We start from the raw sequence: 24,954 nt of genomic DNA on the forward strand, positions 1-24,954 counted from the left end.
TGGGCAGTTGCATACTCTCCATGCCACTGGGACTTATGCTAGAGTTTCCAGAAGGAATCAATGAGACTGACTCCATTCCAAAACCCTTTTCAATAATGCTATTTCTAGATGTTTTCCGGCACATCTAAGTCTTTCCCCATCCACCAGAGAATGCATCACGTTGATTTACACTCTGTCAATTTTATTTCCTTTATGATGTCTAATAATTAATCATAACACAACCTACAAATGTTTTCTTTTAAAACAAAAAAAAAAAAATCTGTTGGATCACATTCTTTCCTTCAATATAAAATAATGTAGGATGAGGTATATGGGTAATGGATATAGGGTCTGATCCAAAATCCATTGAAGTCACTGGGCGTCTTTCCACTGAGTTCAACGGACTTTGGATCAGGCCCATAGAGGGCAATGTTTGTTTGTTACCCCTACCTCTCTACCCCAAATTTCCACATTCTCAGATACGAAAGGTCAACCATAATCCACATAGCTGCTGATGTCCTCGAAGAGGGGCACCAGTGGGTGTCAAGTCTATTGGCAGGGTTTGTGTGGCAGGGCAGCTGTATGAAATAACATACGGTATTTCCAGCATGCGATGCTCCATTCCTTATCTTCTGTTTAAATGCCCAACAGATGACAGATAGATGGTCAGTTATATTAGAGATAAATGTGCAACTTGTTAACCTAATATAGAGGGTAGAGATGGTGAAATAATGGAGGAAAACCCACCATATATATAAGAATTATATATAAGAACATGCTGGGTTTTCACAAACGTAAGTTTTGTTCCCCAACCAGCTTCACCATATAACTTTAGCTCTTTTATTTACTATGAGAGGGGGATCACTGAAGTTCAGAAAAATGCTGCCCTTTGCAAATTCCATGAGTTCATTTTTATCTAACCCACATAGTAATACATGTGGTAAGTTAATAATAAGGCCTTGATCCTTCAATATGATCCACTCAGGCAGAAGCTGTGTGGCTCATATCACATGAACAAAGCCTTAAGGGACTGAGTAAAGTCCTAAACACTAGAACAGTTTAAATATACAGACAGCAGAGCAATGCAAAATATTTGTAGCAAAAGAGCACAGCTACTTGGGATCGGTTCCCCACCCCCCGTTCATCACAGACCCAAGACAGGGATAGAAAAATGGGGCTGACCTGCCTACCCAATTTCTTTTCTTCCTTTTTTGTTTTTAAAGCAAAAACTAACCTATTTTTGACTTGCCTCAAAAATGTGAGGGATTTGCATTTCTGGTATATTTTAGTATAAAGAAAAAAAGGCGGGAGCTAAGGATTTCATCAACATTTCACGAACAAAATAAAGTGGGGAAGGGAAGGAAATTTGCAAAACAGCATAAAAATAAATATCCATTTGCTAAGGGAAAGGTGGGGATCTCTGGGCAACCTGCGGCTCCTGGTTTAGGAGAATTTGCAATAAAATCAGAAGGGCACATTTCCTGCAGAGTTTATAAAGGGTTTGATATATTGAGGCAAGTCTCCTGCTTTCTTCCATATGGGCAACTTACCCAATAGAATGTTTGTATTCATTTTTCAGTGAATTGAGCGCTTAGTTTGATAGCCCTGGAGACAGAGGTTGCCTGTTTAGTCCTCATAACGGTACAGCGTGGGCAGAAGCAGGGCAAACTGCCCCATTGCCACATCTCTGACTGGAAGACACTAGTTCTAGAGATGGAAGTGCTCTTTGCCCTCTGCTGGGCCTGCCCACAAGGAGCTCAGGGAAGCAGCCCTGCCATTTGTGCGGACACTTGTCGACACAGGACGCAACAGAGGCTGGCCACCGGACTGCTATCGGAACGAAGCAAGCGTCCATGACCGCCTACTCCAGTGTCTGCCACAGGTGTGTGGACTGGCTTCAAGCCAAGCCCCAGGCACTTCCCAGCGAGCCCTCCGCGGAGGTAGGGGTGAGTGCTCTGTGCGTGTGATTCAGCCAGCAGCTTGGCATTCCATCTCTGCGGGTGGGGTGAACGGTGCATCTAGCACTGGTGCGCTCATGCCTCCAGGGATCTGCCTCGGCTCAGGCGGGGCACGTGTGCCAGTTCTTAGGGGGTGAACGTAAAAAGGGGAAGGGACGCAGCTCACCTCTTCCCCTGTCTGGGGCGGTGACTGCTCCCCCCAGAGCTCCCCCTCACGTTTCAATCTCCTTTAGCTACCATATGCGCTGGGTAGCCTCTCCTTGCCACCCCCCTCTGCAGTGGTTTGCACCAGCAGGTGCCAGCGGGAGCCATGCCCGCATTCCGGTGCATTGGGACTGCGCCTGGCTGTGTGTGATGGACACCCAGGGCAGTTCAGTGCACCCCCAACACTGAGCCTCTGCGCAGCGGCAAGGTCCGTCCTGTGAGGTGCAGGACACCGCCTGGAAGAGGCTGAATGCCTTCATTGAAACCGACAGGCGCTGAGAACAGTCTGTGCCTTCCAGACGTTACGTAGTGCCCCGTAGGGCTGAGCTCCCCAGGGCCTTCTAGTGAATGGGAATTTTGCCACTGAACTCAGTGGGAGCAGGACTAGGCTCCATGTGGAGCAGCAAATAACTCCAATGGCCAGAGATGGGGCACTAGATGGGCAGGGCTCTGAATCACTCCAGAGAATTCTTTCCCAGGTGTCTGGCCTGGCGGGTCTTGCCCACATGCTCAGAGTCTAACTGATCACCAGGTTTGAAGTCGGGAAGGAATTTTCCCCTGGATCAGATTGGCAGCGGCCCTGCGGGGTTCCGCCTACCTCTGCAGCATGGGACATGGGTCACTTGCTGGTGGATTCTCTGTAACTTGAAGTCTTTAAACAATGATTTGAGGACTTCATTGACTCAGAAACTCAGATCTTTAGGGGTCTATTACAGGAGAGGGTGGGTGAGGTTCTGTGGCCTGCAATGTGCAGGAGTTCAGACTAGATGATCGTGATGGCACCTTCTGACCTTAAAATCTATGAGTCCCCCTGGATTTTTTCTCTGTAAGGAAATACAGTAGCTGTGACACCAGGCCATAAGCAAAGTGGGTGGGAGAGACTTGAAGCCGTGAAAAACTGGTGGCTAAAAAAAGTACATTGAGGCTATTAAAGGACACCGAGCAGAAAACACAAAAAATCTTCTTCAGTCTTAATTCAAGCAAACGTATTTTCCTGCCAATTCTTGTGATTTTATTGCGTGCCTTGCTGTATTTGGTGATTTCCTGAAATCCCCAGCTCTTAGAGTCATGTGATAATATTAGATTCTCTTTCATTTCTTTAAAAAGTAAGTTTCTAGCCTTCATAGTTGCAGAGAAAAGCTTGAAAACATGAACAGTAAAGATTTTTTAAAAAATCAACAGGCAAATAAAAAGGACCCAACATTTTTTTTAAAACCTCATGATTTTTGAATGCTTAGGGATGGCGATGCTGCATACAGTATCTTTTCAAATGCAGATTAGCAAAATGCACTTATATTAGAATGCTGCACTGTATTGATCATAATGCACCAGTTTATTAATTAAAGATAACAGAGAGAGACTGTCCTGAAAAACTATCACATAATTTAATGCAGAACTCTATTCTATTTTCCCAGGCCATTTTGCCAGCTAGAAATCATCTTCCATAAAATTATTACTTTAGCATTAAAAAATATACCAAGTAAAATTCTCACATGTAAATTCATTTTTCACAGGGACATTTTAGAGTGCAAATGGGTTACTCTGAAATTTTGCATGATGGAAGAACAGTTTAAAAATTCAAAACTAAGAAAGAAAACTTCCTTTGTGGAGGAGTTCGTTTAGTATTTCTCACACTAGCAGAAACTCATTCTATTTCCACTGAAGTCAATGGAATGACTGCCAGCAAGGTTTGCTGACTTTTTAAGGGATGTCCCCATGTCCAACTCTGCCCTGTTCCTGGCTTCTGCCCAGAATAGAGGCATTTGGGGGCTGGTAGTTCCAGGGGCACATGGGAATTGTAGCCCCTGTAGCAAAGCATGCTGGGAAAAGGGACAGGACTAGAAGGTAATGGTGAAAGACCTGGAGGAAGTAGGGTTTCTAGTGGATGGCTCTACTGAGAAGAAAAACCTAAGAGGTAGCCAGTGCTGTAGTGAGCACAGGACAGAATAGACCGATGCACCCAGGCTAAGGGGAGGACTGGGATGGAAGGAGTTCCCTCTATAACTGTTTGAGAACGGTTGTGTGAGACCTGGAAAAATGAAAGGGGGTAAAAACCGGAGACATTTCTAGTTCTTCTGTCACTGAATCACATCCCCCTGATTACAATAGGCCCCAATGGATGAATAAACATAACTGCTCACCTCTGACCGTGACCAGCACCGAGCTGTAGGTCTGCCCAGCCAGGTTGGAGGCCGTGCAGGTGTAGAGCCCGTTATCGATCTGCTTGCAGAAAAGGATCTTGAGAACGAAGTTCTCCTGTTCGTCCTCGTACACGATGTGCCGGCGCCCCTCCGTAATCACCTCACCGTCCTTCCTCCACACAATTTCCGGCTTGGGCTCTCCCGTTACATAGCAGCTCAGCTTGGCATGCTTCCCCTCCGTCACGTTGAAGGTGCGCGTCAGCACCCCGAAGCTGGCATTGCGGGCTGATTTGGTGGTGAGGCTGGCAGCTCTCTCGTAATCCAGAGACAGGCTGAGACCAATGCCCGACAGCCCCTCGGTAGCTGAGTACACTGGGGCCGCCATGGGATCGGCGGCTGCCAGCATAGACGTGTCCATCTTCCGGATTTCCTCGCGCCGCTTTTGCATGTGAGACAGCAAGGAGGCAGTCTTGCCATAGGCTGCGTCTAGGTGGCTGGAGCTTGGATTGTAAGAACCACGCGTGTCCACTACCAGGGTGGCGGTGGCACTGGCGGAGCCAATGGGATTCTCTGCCCGACACATATATGTCCCACTGTCCCCCGACCGAGCACCGTGGATCTTGAGAGCATTTGACTCCCCAAGGGACTCGATCTCGAAGCGGCTGGAGTCAGACCATCCCCCCAGGTGCCTCCCATCTTTCTCCCAGTTCACAGAGAGGGGCGGGCTGCCCTGGACTTTACATTTAAACGTAACATCGTCTCCCTGGGTCACTCTGATGGAGGAGGGTTTCTGGATGAAGTAAGGGGCCGATTCCGTCACCATGGTCTCCTCCCCAACTTTGATGCTGACAGCAGTGAAAGCTTCCCCGATGGTGTTCTTCGCCCTGCAGATGTACTGGCCGCTGTCCTCTAAGCTCAGGTCATAAATTGTTAGCCGGTACAGATCACCATCTTCCACCATTTTAAACCTTCCCCCCGACTGGATCGGAAGTTTATCCTTTTCCCAGTTCACTAGTGGGATGGGGTTTCCCACAATCTGGCAGCTCAGGGTGGCATCCTTCCCCACAGACACCATGAAGGCCTTAGGCCGAGTCAGGAACCTTGGAGCTCCACTGAAGGAACTGTAATCCATCTTGATTTCCTAGGAAAACAGAAGGACCAAGAGAAAGCTGAGACACGAGTGTGCATGCAATGTCTGCCTGGTCTTCCAGTGGTGCCGATATACTTCACTATTGCTCATCTTATTGCTTTACGCGATATCAGTCTATTGCATTTCCTCCACTGATTTTGCATTATCAATCAGCAAGTTTTAGGGGCGTTATACGTCTTTTATGGACAATTCAATTTGGGCTCAATAGTATTAATCACTTATGTAAAAAGGACAAGTGATCCCCGCCTCCCCCACCCGCCCCCACACACAGGAATCACTGGGTGAAATTCCAGGGCCTGTGTTGTGTAGGAGGTTAGACTAGATGATCAGAATGGTCCCTTCTGGCCTTAGAATCTATGCACTACCAAAACAAAGTAGCTCTAATGAGCTATAATTTATGGATTGGTTTTTTAGGACCAGATACCCATGAAATATGCATGGATTGGTGTGACTGTGTCATCCAGGACACCTCTCCCCATACTCTCTTCTCCTCTTCACATCTATCTTTTCATCTTTCTGTCTCCCCTTCAGCTCTCTTCCTATTCTCCTTCCCCCCTTTCATCAACCTTCCCCCTCCTTCGTCTCTTTTTATCCTGCTCATTCCCACCTCCCTCTGCTCTTCTTTTCATCCGTTCTATGTCTCTCTCCCTCCCCTTCCAGACGTCTTTTCCTCTGTGGGCAACAGCAGTAGAGAACACCATGTTCACAAACTATCACCGCCTGAGGACATTCCAGTCATCGGGGGGCAGTGTTTGGAAGGACAGACAGACAAGCCTGGTGCATTATTGATGATATCTTCTTTATTCCTCAATTGCTATTTAAGGCAACAGTTTAACTCTGGCTAATTTCTCCTGGAGGATAGCCAGGGTGTGGCAGCCACTTGCACATCCAGCAGAAAATGCAAAGCAGTGCCTTGCGCATTTCCAAAAGTGACTGCAAGTTTGAATCCAAATGGGCGTCAAACTCCTCCAAAAACTGTGGCTTAAAGCTCTCAAAGATTTCTCCTTCGTTGCCTGCCAACTTTGCGCTGCCTTAGATGCTTGCAGTGCACTAGCTCCCAGCTGTTCAAAGACAGATCAGCAAAGGGAAAATGATGTAAGGACCGCTTGGAATTAAAGGTCAGGCCAATTCTGACACAGTCGTGTCTTGAGAGAGTTAAAAGCAGTTAGCAGCAGCGCTGATCGTTAATGTAGTGTTGACACACACACACCTCTGCTGGGCTGAAGAGCAATGTTACAGATGTTAACCCATTTGAATTTCCCAGTGGATTCCACACAGCACATGTCCCCTGGGAGCCTCCTCGCGTATTTGTATTAATTTATTTATTTTTACTAACCCTGACATAGATTCCCGGCTGGCCTATTTTCGCTGCTGGGGTGAGATCTCTTTTTCCTAAGTGGAAAAGAGTGAAGGAGCTTCTTTTATGAATTTGGCTAGCATATACATGGAGGGCTACAGAGCTATCTAATGGCTGGCTCCTATTAATGGCAATAGCAAAACGGGACTGGGACCAGGGGTGGACCCTGCATTAGCACACTACAGAGAACAAGTTTGCCAGCTATGGAATTCCTGAGAAGACTTCCTGAAATGACTAAGCCCTTGATCGCTGCAAGTCCCGATTCACCAGGCTCCTCCATCTACTCAGTCTTATCATGCCAAATAACCCTTCCCTGCTGAGGATTCTAATATGCACTGAGCTATCTTTGAATCCTCTAATTAGTGATAATCGCCAATCCTTATATGTCCGTGATTTTTTACCTTCAGATTCCCACACAAAGCAGTTCAGTGACTGGCATGGTGGGCTGTTGTCCATCTCAATAACTCCAAAAGGAGACATCAGGCAGTCAGTGGGACAGAAATATCCTCTCTAATCCTAAAGCTCTTTGGCTTCCCTGCCTGCCACCAACCCACCCACCAAATCACCCAATGACAAATGTTCTCAGGATTCACACACCCCCTCCCCCACCCCCACACACTGGAAATCAGCAGGACCAGGCCTAAAAACCTGCTTTAGTCTCTTGAAAGAATGATTCACCATTTGCACAGCTGCTTTTTTCTCCTTCTTTCCTCTGACTCATATTTCACTGTTGACGACAGTTCCAAAACCAGCAAAACTTTCTAAGCAAGGAAGCAGGACTCCTGGGTTCTCTTCCCAGCTCCGCCACTGGCCTGCTCCGTGACCTTGGGCAAATCACTTTGATGCTCTGTGCCTCAGTTTCCACACACACACACACACACACACACACACACGCTTTGTCTGCCTTATCTATTAAAACTGTAAACTCACCACTCTCACTATGTTTTTGTACAGCACCTAGCACCACTATACTACAAATAAGGCTTAAAAATAAAAATGAATCATCTGTATCTCTGAAAAAACAACAAAGAGTTCTGTGGCACTTTAAAGACTAACCAATTTAATTTTTGTAGGCATAAGCTTTCATGAGACCCAGCTCCCTTCGTCAGATGCAGAGGTAGAACGTTCTGCATCAGACGAAGTGAGCTGGGTCTCATGAAAGCTTATGCCTACAAAAATTAAATTGGTTAGTCTTTAAAGTGCCACAGAACTCCCGTTGTTTTTGCTGTATACAGACTAACACGGCTACCCCTCTGGAACTGATCTGTATCTCTGTTTCCCCAGCTGGCGATCAAAACACCTATCTCCCAGGAGCAATTAAATGCTGATAAATTGCTAGGAAATCCTTGGATAAATGTAGATTCACAATGGCAGCATCTGCATTAATTTATTTTCTATTATTAATATTGAATGGGGAAATAATCAAGCTACCATTGAGACTCTGGGAAGGCCTTGGAAGGCCACCAGGACCAAACAATTAATGTAATCTTCCTTTCATAAACAAACTTTAGAATAATAATATTCATTAATATGACATTATTTTCTCTTCCCTTCTGCAATGTGTCACTGTTCTAGCTTATTGTAAACTTTCCATTTGACAGAAAATGGCTTTTTGACAAAACATGTGAAGAAAAAAAACTCCATTTTTGCTGAAAATTTTCAGGGTTTCATCAAATACATCCCAAACCCCCAAACCAATTTTTTCCACAGGTTTTGGCAAACAAAAACTGACAGTTTCCCATTTTAAACCAAAACACTTCCATGTTTGCTCTCTCAATGCCGAATAAGTAAATAAATACAACACATTTTTAAAAATAAAATAAATAAGTACATTCAGTTTTCCATTTTTCAACAAAAAATGTTGAAGAAAATTTTCTATGAAAATAAAAACATTTTCACTGAAAATTTTCATGGGAAAAAAAAAAAAAAAAAAAGCATTTCCTGACCAACCGTAGTCACCATTTCTGCTAGACAGAATGACAGACCAGTTCCTGTGTGCAAGGACAGCCCCCTAGTAGCTGCAGCCTGAAGATGTTAACCCTAAAGCTACTACCACAGACACATCATTGGTTTTATACTCATATTAGAAACCTCCTTACACTTCCTTCCTGAGACTGTGAGAAAAGCAGTGTGTTATGTCAAGAAACATTGCTTATCTAAAGTAAACATGTAGGACCATGTCTCAAACTGGCCTGTAGGTTTGTGCATGTGTCTTTAGCGCACTCCTGCAGCTACTATGGCATACAACCCCTTTTCCACCTTTAACATTTGTAGAACTACAAGAGGGAAAATTACAGCAGTGGTGAATAGATGTACACATGCACCCTGGGGCCGATCCATATCTCACTGAAGACAACGGAAATTTCCATTGAAATCAATGGGCTTTGGATCAGGCCCTTTGCAATTAATGCACCAGGGACTTTGGGAAAGGGACTCTCTTCTTGTTCTTTGAGACATGATCAGAGCGAATAGACCGTGGGAGTCACGTGGTGTGTCTGGCCAGGAGCCAGCCAGTGACTTTTCAGTGAACTTCTCACCACCGCACATCAGGGCCCCTGAACACAGATTTTGCCCACCGTCACAAGCACAAGAACACCCTTCTGCGGGTGTACTGTGAAAATGGACGACGTCTGGCTCTTGGGACTCAGGCAGGAGTCCAGGGCAGAGCACCTGCCTGCTGGGCTGGAAAGAGATGCTTTCCTAGGTTCAAGGACTGAGGAGTGGACATAAAGACAAGAGTTTATCTGGGAGGTGTGGGAAGGCAAATCCAGCTGCAAGCCCGAGAGTTTCTCTGGGGGAATAGGGAGCACCAGAATTCTCAGTTCCTAAACCCCTTGGCATCCACCTCCCATCCCCCCAAAGCACCCCCTCCTCATCACTACTGGCACTTTCCTGCTCTCACCATCTGCCTACGTGGACACAGGCAGAGCCACGTCCCAGATGCTGGACTCTCTCTAAGCCCTGCAGGAGCCCCTCCTGTCTAGCTGGCTCTCAAACCCTTACCCCATTTGGAAGCTGCTGTGCTCTAACGCCAGTAACGCTCAGCATTGCTCTTTTTATACTTGCACCGAGCTGCAGTATAACCTAAGTGTCTCTGAAATGCTTCACCTCCAGGCTTGAGGCTAACTGAGGCCTGGCTCCATCAAAAATTTCAGCCTCTCCCATCAACCCCCAGGGAGATTTTCCTTCCAGCTTCCCCTGGCTAGAGTCTTCCTCCTAAGTGAACTCTTGTTTTTATGCCAACTCCTCAGTCCTTGACGCTCCCAAGTGAAGCAGGCAGGTGCTCTGCCCTGGACTACCGAGTCCACGTCCTTCTTCTACGGGAAAGGCCAAGATCCTGAGGTTCCTGCCTGTACCAGCCTTCACCCTGCCCCATCATTCTGAACTGTCCTTTTTCTATCACTGCTACCAGGGCAGGAGTCACACACAGAAATCGACGGGCTGCCTTTATTATTTCAGACCAGTTTCTATAGTGCCTGTCCCTGGGACAAGAAGGGAGGACACTGAGCATTCAGGAGATTTAGATTCCATTCCCCGTTCAGCCACAGACTTCCCATGTGGCCTTGGGTGAGTCACCTAATCTCTCTGGGCCTCAGTTCCCCATCTGTACAATGGGGATAATAGCACTGCCTTGCCTCCCAGGGGTGTTGAAAGGATAAAATCCACTGGTGATTGTGGGGCACTTATAACGAGGGGCTGTCACAGGGTTGGCCGCCATCCAAGCACCCCCACGTGGCCAGGATGCCTCTGTGGTGCCTTGCTAATAATTTCTCCCTCAAAGAGCTCCTTCCAGAGACTCCACACAACTTTTCTGAGATCAAAACACTCCTCTCCAGGGTGTGGGTTTACCCACAGCCAATAACTCCAAGTCCCGAATTAACATTTCGCTTCCTCCCCCCAGGCCTCCTTGCCTGGAGAGCTTTCACTCTTTCCCTGGCTTGCCCAGGATCTCTCCTGCTTTAGCAAGCTACGCCCAGCCCTTCCCAGCTGGGATCTTAGTCGCAAACCCCAGGATGCTGCTGCAGCCTCTCACTCCTAGCACTCTCTGATCTTCCTGAGCCTCCTCCCTCATTGCAGCCACCTACTGCCCTTTACAGGAAGCTCAAAAACTCGCCTTTCTCACAACAGGAGTTGGTCCAATAGCAGATCATACCTCACCCACCTTGTCCCTCCGATATCCTGGGACCGACACGGCTACAACACTGCATGGGTACAGACACACACATACAGTGACAGAGAGGCCGGTGATGACAAAAAAAATATTTGCTCTCACAAAAAGAGTTCCAGGAAAAATTAGCAGCAAGGCCAGGCACATGCTTCAGGGCACTGCCCTGGCGATGGACTCAACAAGCCGGCCAGCTAGAAGAAATCCAGCCGTTGCGAAAAACCCTTGAAGTAGTAGAGGAAAAACGAAGAACTAAAAATTAACAATTTCCCTCTCCTAAAGAGTGACACAAGATACTCGAGACAGTGTTTTGGGAGGAGATGGTGGTTCTTCACTGAAAGTTAAATATTGACTTAAATCCGTCAAAAGCAACTGGGGGGCGGTCAGGGGGTGTGAAAGTTGAAATCTATCATGTTTGGAACGAGAACGTTCGAGATTTAGTCAGTCACGAAAACGTAATTTTTGCAAAAATCACTTTGCTTGTCAGCTCTTTCAGACCGGGAGTACCTAGCACTGGTCTCTGAGTAGGGCTCCTCGGTGCTATGGGAATGTAACCCTTCTGCCAGGTGGAGTCTGCAGCCACAAGGATTCAACCTCTAGGGGATCCTTTCAACACTCCACCACAAAACCAGCTCGAGCCCCCGCCCGTTATAGGCCACCCCTCTCCAAAAGGCAATAGTTCCCCTCTCGCAGGCACAGGTCTGAGTGTGGGACGAAGACTGTTTAATAAAAGGAGGGACGTAACTCAGCATTAATTTGGGAAAAGAGCACAAGCAGGACTCAAACATAAAACCATGAGCAAAACCCCCACCCCAGAGTACATTGGGCCCTCCTGTCTCTCTCCTGCACACCCCACTTACAGTAGTTGTCCTGGGACAGTGATGACCCAGAGTTCAGGGTTCACACTGTCACATTCTGCTACCACCTGCTTCTCCACCACGACCTCCGTCCCTTGAGGTTCCACCCAGCTCTTAGCGATTGCTAGCTCTCAGCGAGTGAACCTCCGTGAGCACTGTCCCACAGTAGATGATTTCAGCTCCGGCAAGCACTTAACAAAACAACACACCCCTAAGGGAATCGTATTTAGCTCCATCTTTGACCAGCGGGAAGGGAAGGTTAAACCATGCCTAAGCAGAGCCCACACTTCCAGGCATGACTATCTTCCCCCCCTCCCCTCCCAACTATCAACCTTCACTCTGGCATCCGAGATTAACCGGTTCAGTTCAGATGATAGTGACCCTTCAATCAGAACAGGCTCGGCACAGTTCTGCTGCCCTTTGCTCATACAATAAGGGGAACAACCTTTCATTAGCCCTGCAATGAGCACTAAACACCTAACCTAACACCAGCCAAAGGGGTCGTTTGGGCAAAGCAGTCCCATCATGCTGAGCATCTAAGCAGCACGGGTGTGCTCATGCAAATACAATCTGGCCCTGATGCCTGTTCCCTTTCCCACAGCCAGCTTGGCAGGGGAGAGCCCATCCAGACCCCGCTTACATCAATACAAATAAATAATAATAAAAATATACTTGTGACTACGATGGGCTGACACACATCAACAGTTGTATTGTCAAGGGACGTTCCAACACGTTGCTCCATTCAGGAACCTGGATGTGACGGAGTCAGGAGGATCTGATCTGGGAAGTTTTCAGGGTGTAGCACTCGCTCTGAAGTCAATATGTCGAGGGCTTACAGAACCGTATGTTTAGCTCCTTGGAAAAAGTATCAAGGAAATAGGATGGAATCTAGGTTTAATGCACATTTTAAAATGTGGGAATTTGTAAGCAGTTTTTCCTATCCCTACATTCCACCCTGAAAAAACATTGCCTCTGATTGCACTGTGACACTTGACTAACACCAGTGAAGGACATTAAGTGCTGCTACATCATCTGGCCAAAAAAAAAAAAAAAGGTTGAAATTGGGACATTGCAGAAAGTATTAGTCCTGGGATTGGGCATTTGCCTTCTGTCCAGCAACATGGCTGTTAAAAAAGAGTGCTGCTCACTCACATGAACTGGTGACAGAATATTGTACCGCAATGGCAGGCATCTTGGAAATGATGGATGGATAGATAGATGGATACGCAGACAAGACAGCATACGTATCTACCATGTGGCACTAACAAGTTGGGTTTCTCTTCTACAGTCCAACCCATGGAAAAGATCAGTAAACAAAAAGAATGTGATTCAGACGCTTCCTGAGTGAATACAAGTTCAAACATGGTATAAACATTGTGGCAAAGCTCTTCCTCTACCTCGGTGGGTCCAGCGCTTCCTTCTAGCGCTGGGTCAGGGAACGGCTTCACCCCTTAGTGTTCTTCCACCCTCTAGTGGTGGGGGAGGGTAATACAGCCTCTCTGAGATGGCCGCTCCCTGCTGGCTCCCAGTTCTGTCTCTGGTTCTCACAGGCCCTTGCCTCTTCACTGGGGCTCTTGCCCCTCCAGTGAATGGCCAGTAGTGGGTAGATGGGGCCACTCTTGACTCGAGGCCCCAACCCCAGGGACCCTCCAAGTAGCAGCCTCGTGTTGTGGCTTCTGGAAAGCTGCTAGCTTCCCGGGGTTACTTCCCCGTGCTCCTTGACTTAATGGCCGCACCCTGTTCGGATAGGGGTTCTACCTGGCCTTCTTGCCAGGGAAGGCTCTTGACCCCTGACAGCCCCACTAGGCGTGGTAGTGCCCAAACCAAATATCCAGTTCAATCTTTCCCTTCTGGCAGGGTCTCTTCCCTCAAGCCTCCAGGCCTGGGAAAGATCCTTTGCTGTCTTCGGGCAGGGTTTTTCCCTCCCCCAGTCTTTGTACCTGCAGGGTTCTCGTCTGCCAGCGTTCTGCTCCTTCTCCTAAACCCTCCAGGCTCTTGACCGTGTCTTGTCTGCTCACGCACTCTGGTAGCTCCCCTCACTCTCACAACTCCAGCCACACTCTTTCTCTGGAGGAGAGGCTTTTAATAATAAATCCTAGGCGAGGCCTTGATTGGTTCCAGGTGTGTTAATTAACCTGGAGTAACCCCTGCTCAGCTACTGGGGAAAAGGGATTTGCTGAGCCTGGGGCTGATATATTGGCCTTCTAGCACTCTCCAGTCACCATCTAGTCTGACCCTGTCACATGATGCTACAAACACCAAGCCAGGCTTCAGACAATGGTACTACTGGAACTAGGCCTTTACTAAATTTTACCAAGTGAAATCAGCTTCCAACCCCTATTTCAGTTTGTCTTGTGCCTTTTATAATATTGACCATACATATTGAATTTCACCTCCCCAATTCAACATGTAGAGCTGGGACCATGTCTTCACCTATGTAACGCTCTCAACAAGTGCCCTGAGGGGTGGTAGTCTGGCTTTACATTAACATCTAACTGGACTTATATATTCATTCCCTTATGTGGATTTTCATTACTCTGTAACAGGTGCTGTGGGCTCCCGATTGTCTTTTTAAAAAAACAAAAAAAAGAAGAACACACCGATAAGCAGCCCCGTCAGCTACCCCCCAATGAAATCAAGTATCTTAGCGACATCATAAATCTAATCACAACCAATCGACCTACCACACAGTCCCCACCCCACTGCTACCCATCCCTACCCATCTCCACACTAGCAAGGGGAAAAGGGTAGGTCTTTTAGCACACCCTGAAGGGTAGCAACTTGGACTGTTTCAGACCCAGGGTGAGTTCCTCGTCCCGTTGACATCCATGGCACAATTCCTGCTGACTTCAGTGGGGTCAGAATTTCCCTCAGGAGGAAGGGAGTTGAAAAAGTCCAGAGCCCTAACGGAGAATGCCCTGCCAGCCACCTCCTCTCTCTTCTAACAAGGCGCATCCGCTCAGGCAACCCTGCTGATGCCACTGAGGCGGTGTGTCACAGGAAGAGAGCCTCTTGGCTAGACCTCAGGTTTTGTAGCTCAAAATCCACCATCTCAGAATCAATCTGGGAGCCAGTCAGCAGCAAGTAGAGGTACAGAGCAGGAGGGTTTAAAGTGCTCATGGAAAGAGATGCTGCTTATCTCCTTGCTGTTAAGTGGGTGGGTTTCTTTGTGCAGTACAGGGCATTGATCGATTATACTGTTATCCACTGAGACAATGCAATTGGTTTGTTTTTAATAAATAGCACAATACCTAGCTATGTGGACCACTGCATCAGGACAACACAAACCAGTCAGTAGGATACATTCATTAAAACAACAAATGAATCAATCCACAGCCTTTCCCTAACCCTTCTTTAAAAGGTACAACATGACAAGACAGGTCCTTCCTCATTCCACTCCTTATCTTCCTTTACTTGGCCCAAGAGTAAAATCCTCATGAGAGGACATTACTTTCTGATAATAAAATGATACCTAGCTCTTATCTTCCATAGTTATCAAAGTACTTCACAATCACTAATGTATTTATCATCAAAATATGCCTGTGAGGTAGAGAAGTACCATTTCCCCTTTTACAGATGGGAAACTGAGGCAGAGAGAGACTAAATGACATGCCCAAGGTCAGACAGCAAGTCCGTGGTGGAAGAGGGAATTGAACCTGAGTCTCCAAAACTAGCACTCTAATCACTGGAGTTGTACAGTCACACAGGAGGTAAATCCACACACTTCCTCCCTTTCCTCTTTGTCTCTTCTGCACCCTCCCACATACTATCATTTCCCTTCTTGACTTTGATTTCTGGGTCTTTGTTTGTTTGTTTGTGTGTTATGTGCCATAAAAATCCATGTGCTGGAAATATTGTGATTAATACATGGGAATCCGCGCATTGTGAAAATATCATGGTCTTTTCTTGTTTCTGGTGGCTAATATTTCTGTACATGTAACATAGGTGGGCACCTAGAATTTGTTTGATTTGTTATAAGAAAAAAGATTGAAGAGTTTAAAAAATATATACAAAGACGATAGATGGGGGCTACATGCATATATGCTAATTAGGGCCCAGTCCAATAAGCTGGTAAGCACCCTCAAGTTTCATTAACTTTGCAGGAGGCACTCAGCACACGGCAGCATCAGACCTATAGGTAGAAAAAATAGTTCTGGGCTTTGAGTGTGTGTGTATATATTTATATTTAGCAATATACTTCATCCCAGCACTGCAATGTAATCCATTGCAAAAGGGACAAAACTGGCATTAAAGAAGTTGGGTAGGAAATGCCTAAGGGAGTTAGGAGCATAATACAAAGGATTGGCTCAGTATAGGAGTAACTAGATAAAATTATCTCGCCTGTCATATAAAGGAGGTTAGATTAGATCATCACCCTTCCGGGCTTTCACTCATCTATGAATTTATTAAACAACCAGTGAAAATCCAGGTACTTCTGAAACCTGAGGTGCTTTTGAAAATCTTAGCCTTTATCTGTATCATGCTAAGAGCACAGAGAAGCCGAGGAAACACAGAAGGAGGGAAAGTGAAAAGGAAGCGTGTGACAACCATATACGAGACCCTCGCTCTGTCCCAGAATTCAACAAAGTGATCTGCCAAAAAGCCTGAAGGTCTCTATCATAGTTACTAGGTACAAATGTGATTGTGAAGTGTGGTGACAGACTGGATATATGTCCAATAAAATTCATCCTGAGGTAAATTTGTGTAAGCTATGCACATTTGTAATGAGTAGCTTTAAAGAAGTTAGGCGGGTGTGAGGTGAACTTCTGAATCTAACTAATCTAAGGTAAAATCTTATCCAAAACCAATGAGGTGTTGCCAGAAAATGGCACCTCCTGATGGCCTGAGTCTTTCCATGCTGCCTGTTTGCTCTGTTTCCAGGTAATGCTGTGTTTGCCTGTTTGCCACAATCTCTTCCGTGTCGTCAGTCTCACTAGGTTTACCAGTGTCACCATGTTTTATGTACCATGTGGTGGGAAGTAACGAGAGGGCGTTGTGTTTCTAAAACTAAACTGGCTCTTTATTAAGAGAACTATTTACACAGGTGGTACAACTGCAGCTAGCATTCCAGCCATGTGCACGCAAACTCACTTCGGGTGCCACCTCTAAACTCTTCCTTCCTGCAACCTGTGCTCCTCCCTCCAAGTTCCATGCAGATTGCTACATATTGGTCAGATCTTGAAATTCTGAGTCGGTTTTCACTCTGTCCTTTAAAAAGCCAATGGAAGTTACTGTTGTCCTCAGTCAAGCTTAATTGCTTATTCTTTACCATCCTATGTTAGAATATACAACACCAGTGTCAATTCCAAGTGTTCAAAAATCATGAGATTGGCTTAAAAATCATGACATTTTAAAAATATTAAATTTGGTTTTTCTGTGCCTTCTAGCTTCTGAGACTTTGGAGATAACAGTTCTAAGCTTTTCTCCGCAGCAGTGAGAGGTAGAAACTTACTTAAAAAAAAAAAGATAGCTGAGATTTTCCTGTAACCATCTGACTCTGGGAGCTGGGGCTTTCAGGAAAAAAACACACCACCAAATGTCATGAGAACAAAATAAAATGAAGAAAGTTGGCAATACTGTTAATGTGTGATTTACATGCAACGATCAGAGGGATTGTTTTATATAAAATCAATACATCAGTAAAATAATCAGCTGGGAAGAAAAGTTATGTGGGTAACCAAGTGGAGAAGTGCTAATTTCCTTTGAAGTCTGTAGAAGAGCTGCTAAAGGCAAACTTCAGTGATCCGGCTGCCCTGTTACCTTTCATGATATCCCAGGGAATGAGCTAGCTTTACCAAACAGACCACAGCCCCTGTGCAAGTATTCTGTGTTAGCTGCAAACTTAACTACAGAGCTATTCAAGTGGCTCCATAATCAATGGACATGGCCAAACCATTACACCAGACAGAATGCTGCAAGGATGAAATTCACACTAGTGCTGATGACCTGCATAAAGGTGTGAGTGGTGTACAGGATGTGTAGGGACTTGCAAAGAACATCTGACGTGGGATCAATTTTACCCGAAAGACTTAAAAGTGGCAGAATTCACTGGTGACTGTTTCATCGCAGGACTAGTGTCCATAACTGAGAGGCCCAATTTTCATCTCATTTATGCCAGTTTAAATTTGGAGTAACTCCACTGAAGCCAATGGAGTTTCTACAGATTTACACAGTTATAAGGGACAGCATCACCTGGCATCCTCAAAGGTCAGTTAATGTGAGTGGATGGAATGTCCTTCTCCTTAATCTCTATTTCTGAGCCCCAGTAGCCTGAACATTTCTGATGACAAATCAACCACAATTAAATTAAATAAAATATTACAAAATTACAAAAAAACAGCATGGGCACACACCAGAACCAATGCCCCCAGATTCCAAACCAGCCATATACTTAAGTACGTGCTTAACATTAAGCATATGAGTAGACCAGGAGTCATCAATGAGATGATTCAGGTGCCTAAATTCTCTGCAGGATCATGGCCTTGGATGGTTTTATTTTTTGAAAACCTCACCCTTCTCCATTCATTGTTCTTTCACCCTCTGCCCTATTGCGGCCCTGATTCTGCAATAAGCTCCGTGCAAGGACAGGGTTCCACTCACAGAGACTTCATTTCAGGATCGGGGCCTAATTTAGAACTCACTCCCGCAAGGTGCTCAGCTCCAACTCCCACTGCCTTTGATGGGAATGTGAGCACTCAGCATCTTGCAGGACCAGGCCTTTAGCTGGCTGGCTGAGGCAGGATCCGTGCCTTTTATTTTTCTGTGCAGAACCATGCATTGAAAGCCATCACTCCTACTGACATGACGATGCATAAATAGATAATATATTTGAGCTTTTAGAGTTTGGGAATCCTCATTCCTGCCCTTTGTTATGGAGGAAAATATGGCAAAGTGGGAGAGACAGGGAGAGGGATACTACCGTAGCGTGCCAGGGTCATAACTAGCAATCCATGGGAGTCATCGGTAGTGCTGCCAACCCTCAATTTTTATTCACAAGTCTCACACTACTGGATATTTCCCTATAGCGCCAGCTCCGAAGACAAGCTATTATGCGACAATTGCAGCTTTCATTTTTAAAACCAGTACATTTCTAGCCTTTGTGATTGCAGGGGAAAGACTGAAAATGTGTCCCTAAAACACGTTAAAGATTAAGAAACCAGAAAACAACCCCAATTTTAAGAATCTCGTGATTTTTGTTTTATGGCTGATTTATGATTTTTGAATGCTTGAGGCTAGCAATACTGTAATTTGGTTATCTATCTATAGTCTCTCTCTCTCTCACACACACACACACGCCCCATAGGCCCAAACCAAAACCCTAGCTCCACATCCAAAACTACTTTAGCTCCACATCTTAAATTTACAGCTAAAACCCAGTTGTAATAAGATCTAACGAAAATAACCTTTTAAAATGTTTATATAGCCACGCCACTCAGAAAGGTTTGTAATTCTCAAAACAAAACCAAAATCACACAAAGAAAAGAAAAAAGCCCTATATGACAATTGCATTATGGCTTCTATAGAAACACGTCAATGTTTTAAAAGGTGGATGTCATTGCCATCACACCCGCTCCATCCCACTGAGCCATAGCTCCTAAAATAGCCCCAGCTGTCGGGCTCCATCTCTCCTCAGAGCCATCTGTAGAAATGCTAGCTGAGAGTGGCCATGGGGGTGGAGGAGGGGTGGTCGCTTGAACTGGCACTGACATGGGAACATAGAGGAGCTCAGTGAAAAACTTACTAAAGAGAAAAATCAATGCTTGGTTTATGCGCCTTGGAAACCAAATCAAACAAAATCACTCCCTCCCAACACCCCGGCCCCACCCCCACCAGCCTGTCTTTCCCACAGGTTGACATCCACAAGTTACAAAGGTCAAAGTTAATCCCCTGAAAGTAAGCTCCTCAACCCCATTTTTCCCATCTTTGCACAACTGCTTTGGAGGCTGTTCTTTATTCTCCTGGCGGCCCAGGCAAAATAATCCAGTGAAAATTAAAATACTGCTCAGGCCAACGTTTCCTTGACCTTAAGCTCTGTCATCGTTCACCTCAAATGCTTTTAATGTGGCAATAAATATTTGGATGTAATGAATGTGGAGCTCTGAAATCACCTCCTTCCTCGTTCAGCCATGAACAAGTCCCTCTGCCTTCTTCAGACTGGCTGAAACCCATTATCCACCCTCAGCTGAGGCTCAGGACCTTACCTGGAGTCTTGTCAGAGTCCGGGGAGGCAAGCGGCTCTCATCGGGGTGAGGGAAAGCAGATCCTTACTGAGAGAGATACGGGGAAAAGGGGAGAAAGATGTGGGGGACATGGGGAGACCATCTGGGTTTTGGTCCCCCCCCCCCTCCAGTAAATAAAACAGAAACCCCAGCAATGGTGGGGACGTGCAATAAAACGTCCCCTAGTTCCCTTGCAGTGTCTCCACTGCTTGGGGTCTAGGCTGTGTCACCCCTGTCCCCACCCCTCCCCCTGGCTGTTCTCCTCCACTCACATTGCTGACGTGCTTTGCTCTCCTTCTGCCTCCCAGCTCCAAAATAGCCCTGGGTGTTATTTACGGGAGAGATTAAATTTCAGCTGGTAGAGAGGAGAAAGGGCAGAGTTCTATGGACTCACTCAGCTTGTCCAAAGAGGAGGGGGAGAGAGTCAGCAGAGGTCTGAGTGTGTATGTGTTTTGTGTTTGTGTGTAACAGGCTGTGAGACCCTAGAGCAAAGTGACAGCTGTTAAACAGGGAGAGGTGAACAGGCAGTTGGTAAAGTTTATCCATGTTATACGTGTCTCCTTAGAAAAAAGGAGGAATTCCCTTCCAGATAGATCAGATCAGTAAAAGGGTTTATGGAAAAAAAGAGCTCACTTTAAGGTTGGATTCTTAGACCAAGGACATTTGCAGAACGACGAACAAACAGCAAATGAACAAAACTAACACTCCAAATATTACAGTGTGGTTCTGCTCTGAAAAGTGACTCTGCAAAAATGGCATAGTGAGATTGCATATTTGCTGCCTCTCAATGACTCCTGATCATATTACCTCATGTTATAAGTAAAAACAGTTATTTTCCTAGCTACCACTTCCTCGGACAGCCTCAAATCCAAAAACTCATTCCAGTCCATGCATTAATGCTGATGAAGTTTCTGCAACTGGAATTCAGTGAACAATTGTGCCGATGATGCACAAGCCAGAAAAGAATTCATCTCTCTCCCACAGCTACACTGGCTTTGCATGGCTAACAAGAAAGAAAAGTAGTGAGTACTTATTTGGGACAATAAATTAAGCAGATAGCATCCCAAATACACACAGGGAACAGTTTCTGGGAACCAGGAGGATTATTTTTATGACCATGTTTTCTTTTTTTTTCCCCCAACAGTTTTCGTTCAATAAAATTTTAGAAGGAAGATAGACAAGAAGGAAAAAAATGTCATGGGTTTCAAACAGCTCCAAAGGCAAGTGATAGATTGCAGTGCTATATGAATAGACTGGCACTTCTACTTCATACCCCAGATAAGACACAGAAAAGTAGAGAGGCCTATGAAAGTTACATTGAAGAAAAGGGGAGTTAGCTTTTAAAGCCTCTCAATTGAGGTCTGATTCACACTTAAGCATTTAAGTGTTATATGCATGTGAAAATGTTTCAGTTGTAATGTTTTTTTTTCTGTATCAGTTGTTCTACCACCCTCATAGTATCTGAACAACTTCCACTTATGCATTAAGTGTAGGCTTGGCAGAATTCAATTTTTATTTGTTTATACATTCAGTGGATAACACTGATTTATAGCTATACATTTATTTTGTATCAATTTAAACTTTCACATTTGTGGGAAATTATGGGGGATCAGATCATTGTTTAATGACAGTATATACTGAGATTCAAAAAGTTAAAGTTTTATAACTGTTAAAACACTAATTGTTAACATTACATGTCAAAATATACATGGTAAATATCCATAAATCAAACTCTCAAAATTCTCAAGCAGCATTTTTCTTACTTTGCCAATCTGCAAAATTCAATCATCATAGATGGAAATATCTGTGTCAGTGTGTGTGGTGAAATTGACATTTACCAACAAAAAACGAGTCCTTCCAACCCAGTTAAGTGACATGACTAGCATCAGTCACATGAGATTTGTTCTCTCATCCTCTCTGCAAAGGGGAAAGTGACTTGCCTAAGGTCATGTAACAGCTCTGTGGCATAGGGAAAAATAGAACCTAGCTCTCCTGACTCCTAGTTCAGTGCCCTATCCAATAGGCCACATTGCTAGCTTTTATTAATATTACTTAGCAACCTTTATTGAAAAGGGTTTTTCAATTAATAAAATTCCTTGTTTTTATAAAAATATGGGGCCAGTGCTTTGCAAAGACAACACTCCCCACCTAAACTCGTTCTGCATTGAAGATGAAAACAATTCCAAACTGACTCAAGAGCTTTGCCACTATCATGACAACTTCTCCTCATCCTTTGGAGACAGTAAGACTCCTTGTGTTAATACATCCAGCCATCTTTGGGTCCACTCCATTTGATTTGCGCATCACTGTTTATTAGGGCTGGTTGAAATTTTTGGTCAAAAAAGTAATTTTTCAGGAAAACAGCTGTTTGTCAAAAATGAAAAATTAAAATTAAATAAAAATTCTCAAAATTGAACCAAAACATTTCCCCTTTTTTCACCAAACACACAAAATCAACATTTATTTTGGTAAAAAGTTTTGGTGTTCAAAAACACATTTTTTTTTAAAAACTAAAATGAAATGTTCAAGATTCGGTATTTCATCAAAAGACTGACAACTTTTCATGGGAAATTTTGAGGAAAATGGGGGGGGGGGGGAGGAAATTTTTTGACAAAAAAAGATTGACATTTTTAATTGGTTCTAATCTGTATTTAGGTTAGCACCCACTATATGCCAGGTACTTTCCAAACATGAGAAGATACGATCCTTCCTCCAAGTGGCTCATAGCCTAAGGAAGCATTTCCCAAAGGGTGGGGATACATCTCCTTGGGGGCACTACCGACTAGTTGGAAGGGGAGAGGGGCACAGAAGATGTATAAATTAAGAGGAATACACCCCAAATACATGTGGCTAAAAGAGATGAGAGTGAGAATAGTTTAACTTTTCTGAAGATAGGCTAAGCTTTCAAAAGTTTGGCAAAGGCTGATTTGGGGACAGAAAGAAAGAGACATTGGGGGATGAACAGGCAATTATACACAAGTCAATTCAATCAGCTGTAATTAGGTGGGTGTTTAAGAAGGACCTGAAATATTTGGGAGACTAATTTTTATTTTAGGGGCAGGGCAGGGTTATCATCTCACTAGGATGCTGAAAAATCTAATGGGTTATACAGACTGTTGATGATTTTGAGACTATGGGTCAAATTCCACACTGAATGATTTATAGCTTTTAATGGAGTTGCCCAAGTCATAAAAGCCAGCACAGAATCTAGCCTGACTGAACAGGGGGTTATTAGAAAAATATTTTTAACAAGTGTTGACGGAGGATTATTTTCTCAGCATTTAAATGATCTATTTCAGCATGACTATTTTCAGAGTTCTCATTAATAAAAGGTTTTAAAAGGAAGCAATTCTCTCAACTTCAGCTGCTAGTTTGTTGCTAGATATTGAGGTAAGAGAAGTGTAATTATTGCAGATACATACCAGCAGGTATATCTAATTAGCTTCACCCAAGTTATTAGAGAGATTGGAAACTCTCTCAGGCACAGGGAACAAAGGTTTGGCATCAAAAGTCCTGCAGGGAAAGATTTTGGAAGTGTGAAGCTAGGAGAGCAAGCTTAGGGTGAGATGCTTTGGTTATTGTTACCTGAGTTAGCATTAAAGCCAAACCCCAGGAGGGGCTATGTGTGGACTAGATATAGTGTATGTTATGTACTCCATATGGAGTAGAGCTGGAACTTTTTCTGCTTTCAAAGAGTATTAAAAACTCTCAGCAGCACATCTGCAACTACTTGCCATTATTTCACGTAAGGTTCCTTCTAAGTTTCATATCTGACAGATACCATGTTACAATTAGTTTTCTTCATAGGATTGATGTCTTCTCTGGAACTTTTACATTATACTGTCCATGAAAACTGTGTAACACTTTTTGAATATTGTGTGGTTGCTCCTTTGAGGAGGTCCATATCACTGAAAGGTTTCCTCATGAAGATGTAAAGCACAATTAAGGTTTATAAAAATGTCTTCCTTGGATTTGTTCTCTTCAAAAGACTTTTCACATCACTGGGGATAACCAATGGGTGAATGTAAAATCCAGCCTGGTGCAGTTGTCATGTCTAGATAACATTTTCCTTTAACCAATAGTCACATTGCTGAAAAATTTGTTCCTCAGAAATCCTTCCATTGCTAAGGGCCTGGTCTACCCTGACAACGGAGATTGACGTAACGATGCTTACAGGAAATCTGTAAATCTGTTCATCATCCCACACCTTCATAATGATGCGATCCCACCAGTCTATGCTTGTTTCTTGGAACCAGAAGCAGCGCTCCACCGACTGAAGATGGTGCGTGACAGCCTGCAGCAAACAGCAATTGTTTTGCTCTATGGCTTGTACCAGGGCGGCCTCAATAACATCACAATTTTCCACGCTGCAGCTCCTGTCTTGGCCTTGAAAATACTGCAGGGTAAGTCGAGAAGTATTTGTGACACTCACAATGATAGTGCAGAGCTGAGTGGGCTACATGCCTCTGGCAACGGCGTGCGCGTTGCAATGAAAAACAGCACAAAAAAGCATTTGCCGTTTGTTTGGGAGAAGAAGGGAGGGGGAGGGAGCACGTTGCATCATGGGAGGACGACAAGGTTCCCAACAGCCTCTGTATCTAGTTGCACTATGGGATAATTACCCACAGTGCACTGCTTTGATTGTTGACCTAATCACGGCTAGTGGGGATGCAAGACCCCAACGCAATGAGTGTGGTGTGATCATGCTCCTGCAACTTCTAAAATTTGGCAGGTGAAAGTCGATTTAAAATAAATCAACTTCACTCCACAGTGTAGACGTACCCAAGGATGCCCTCCGCCTTCTCTAAAATATTTGCCCTTATACTGATAATATACTCACAAAACATATGGTGCATAAAAGTTACATAAAATAAACTTTTATATATTGCATATAAATATAAAAGTAGAAAAGATATCACAGAGT

The 24,954-nt window shown here is 44.7% G+C and overlaps 1 protein-coding gene across 19 annotated transcripts in view; it reads right to left on the reverse strand.

The window, feature by feature from the left end:
* OBSCN (obscurin, cytoskeletal calmodulin and titin-interacting RhoGEF) overlaps positions 1–20,233 on the reverse strand; it is a 276,095-nt gene extending 255,862 nt beyond the window's left edge. For all 19 annotated transcript variants that reach the window (XM_067530494.1, XM_067530493.1, XM_067530487.1 and 16 more), the window contains exons 1-2: positions 20,013–20,233; positions 4,283–5,423 (exon numbers count right to left, since the gene is read on the reverse strand). In XM_067530494.1, coding sequence (XP_067386595.1) covers positions 4,283–5,414 — 1,132 coding nt within the window. In that variant the 5' untranslated portion in view covers positions 5,415–5,423; positions 20,013–20,233. The remainder of the gene's footprint in view (positions 1–4,282; positions 5,424–20,012) is intronic.
* Positions 20,234–24,954: the final 4,721 nt, after the last annotated feature.

Source organism: Emydura macquarii, unplaced genomic scaffold (genome assembly GCF_026122565.2).
Source record: "Emydura macquarii macquarii isolate MOO-44397 ecotype Brisbane River unplaced genomic scaffold, CSIRO-AGI_Emac_v2 contig_3080, whole genome shotgun sequence".
NCBI lineage: Eukaryota > Metazoa > Chordata > Testudines > Chelidae > Emydura > Emydura macquarii.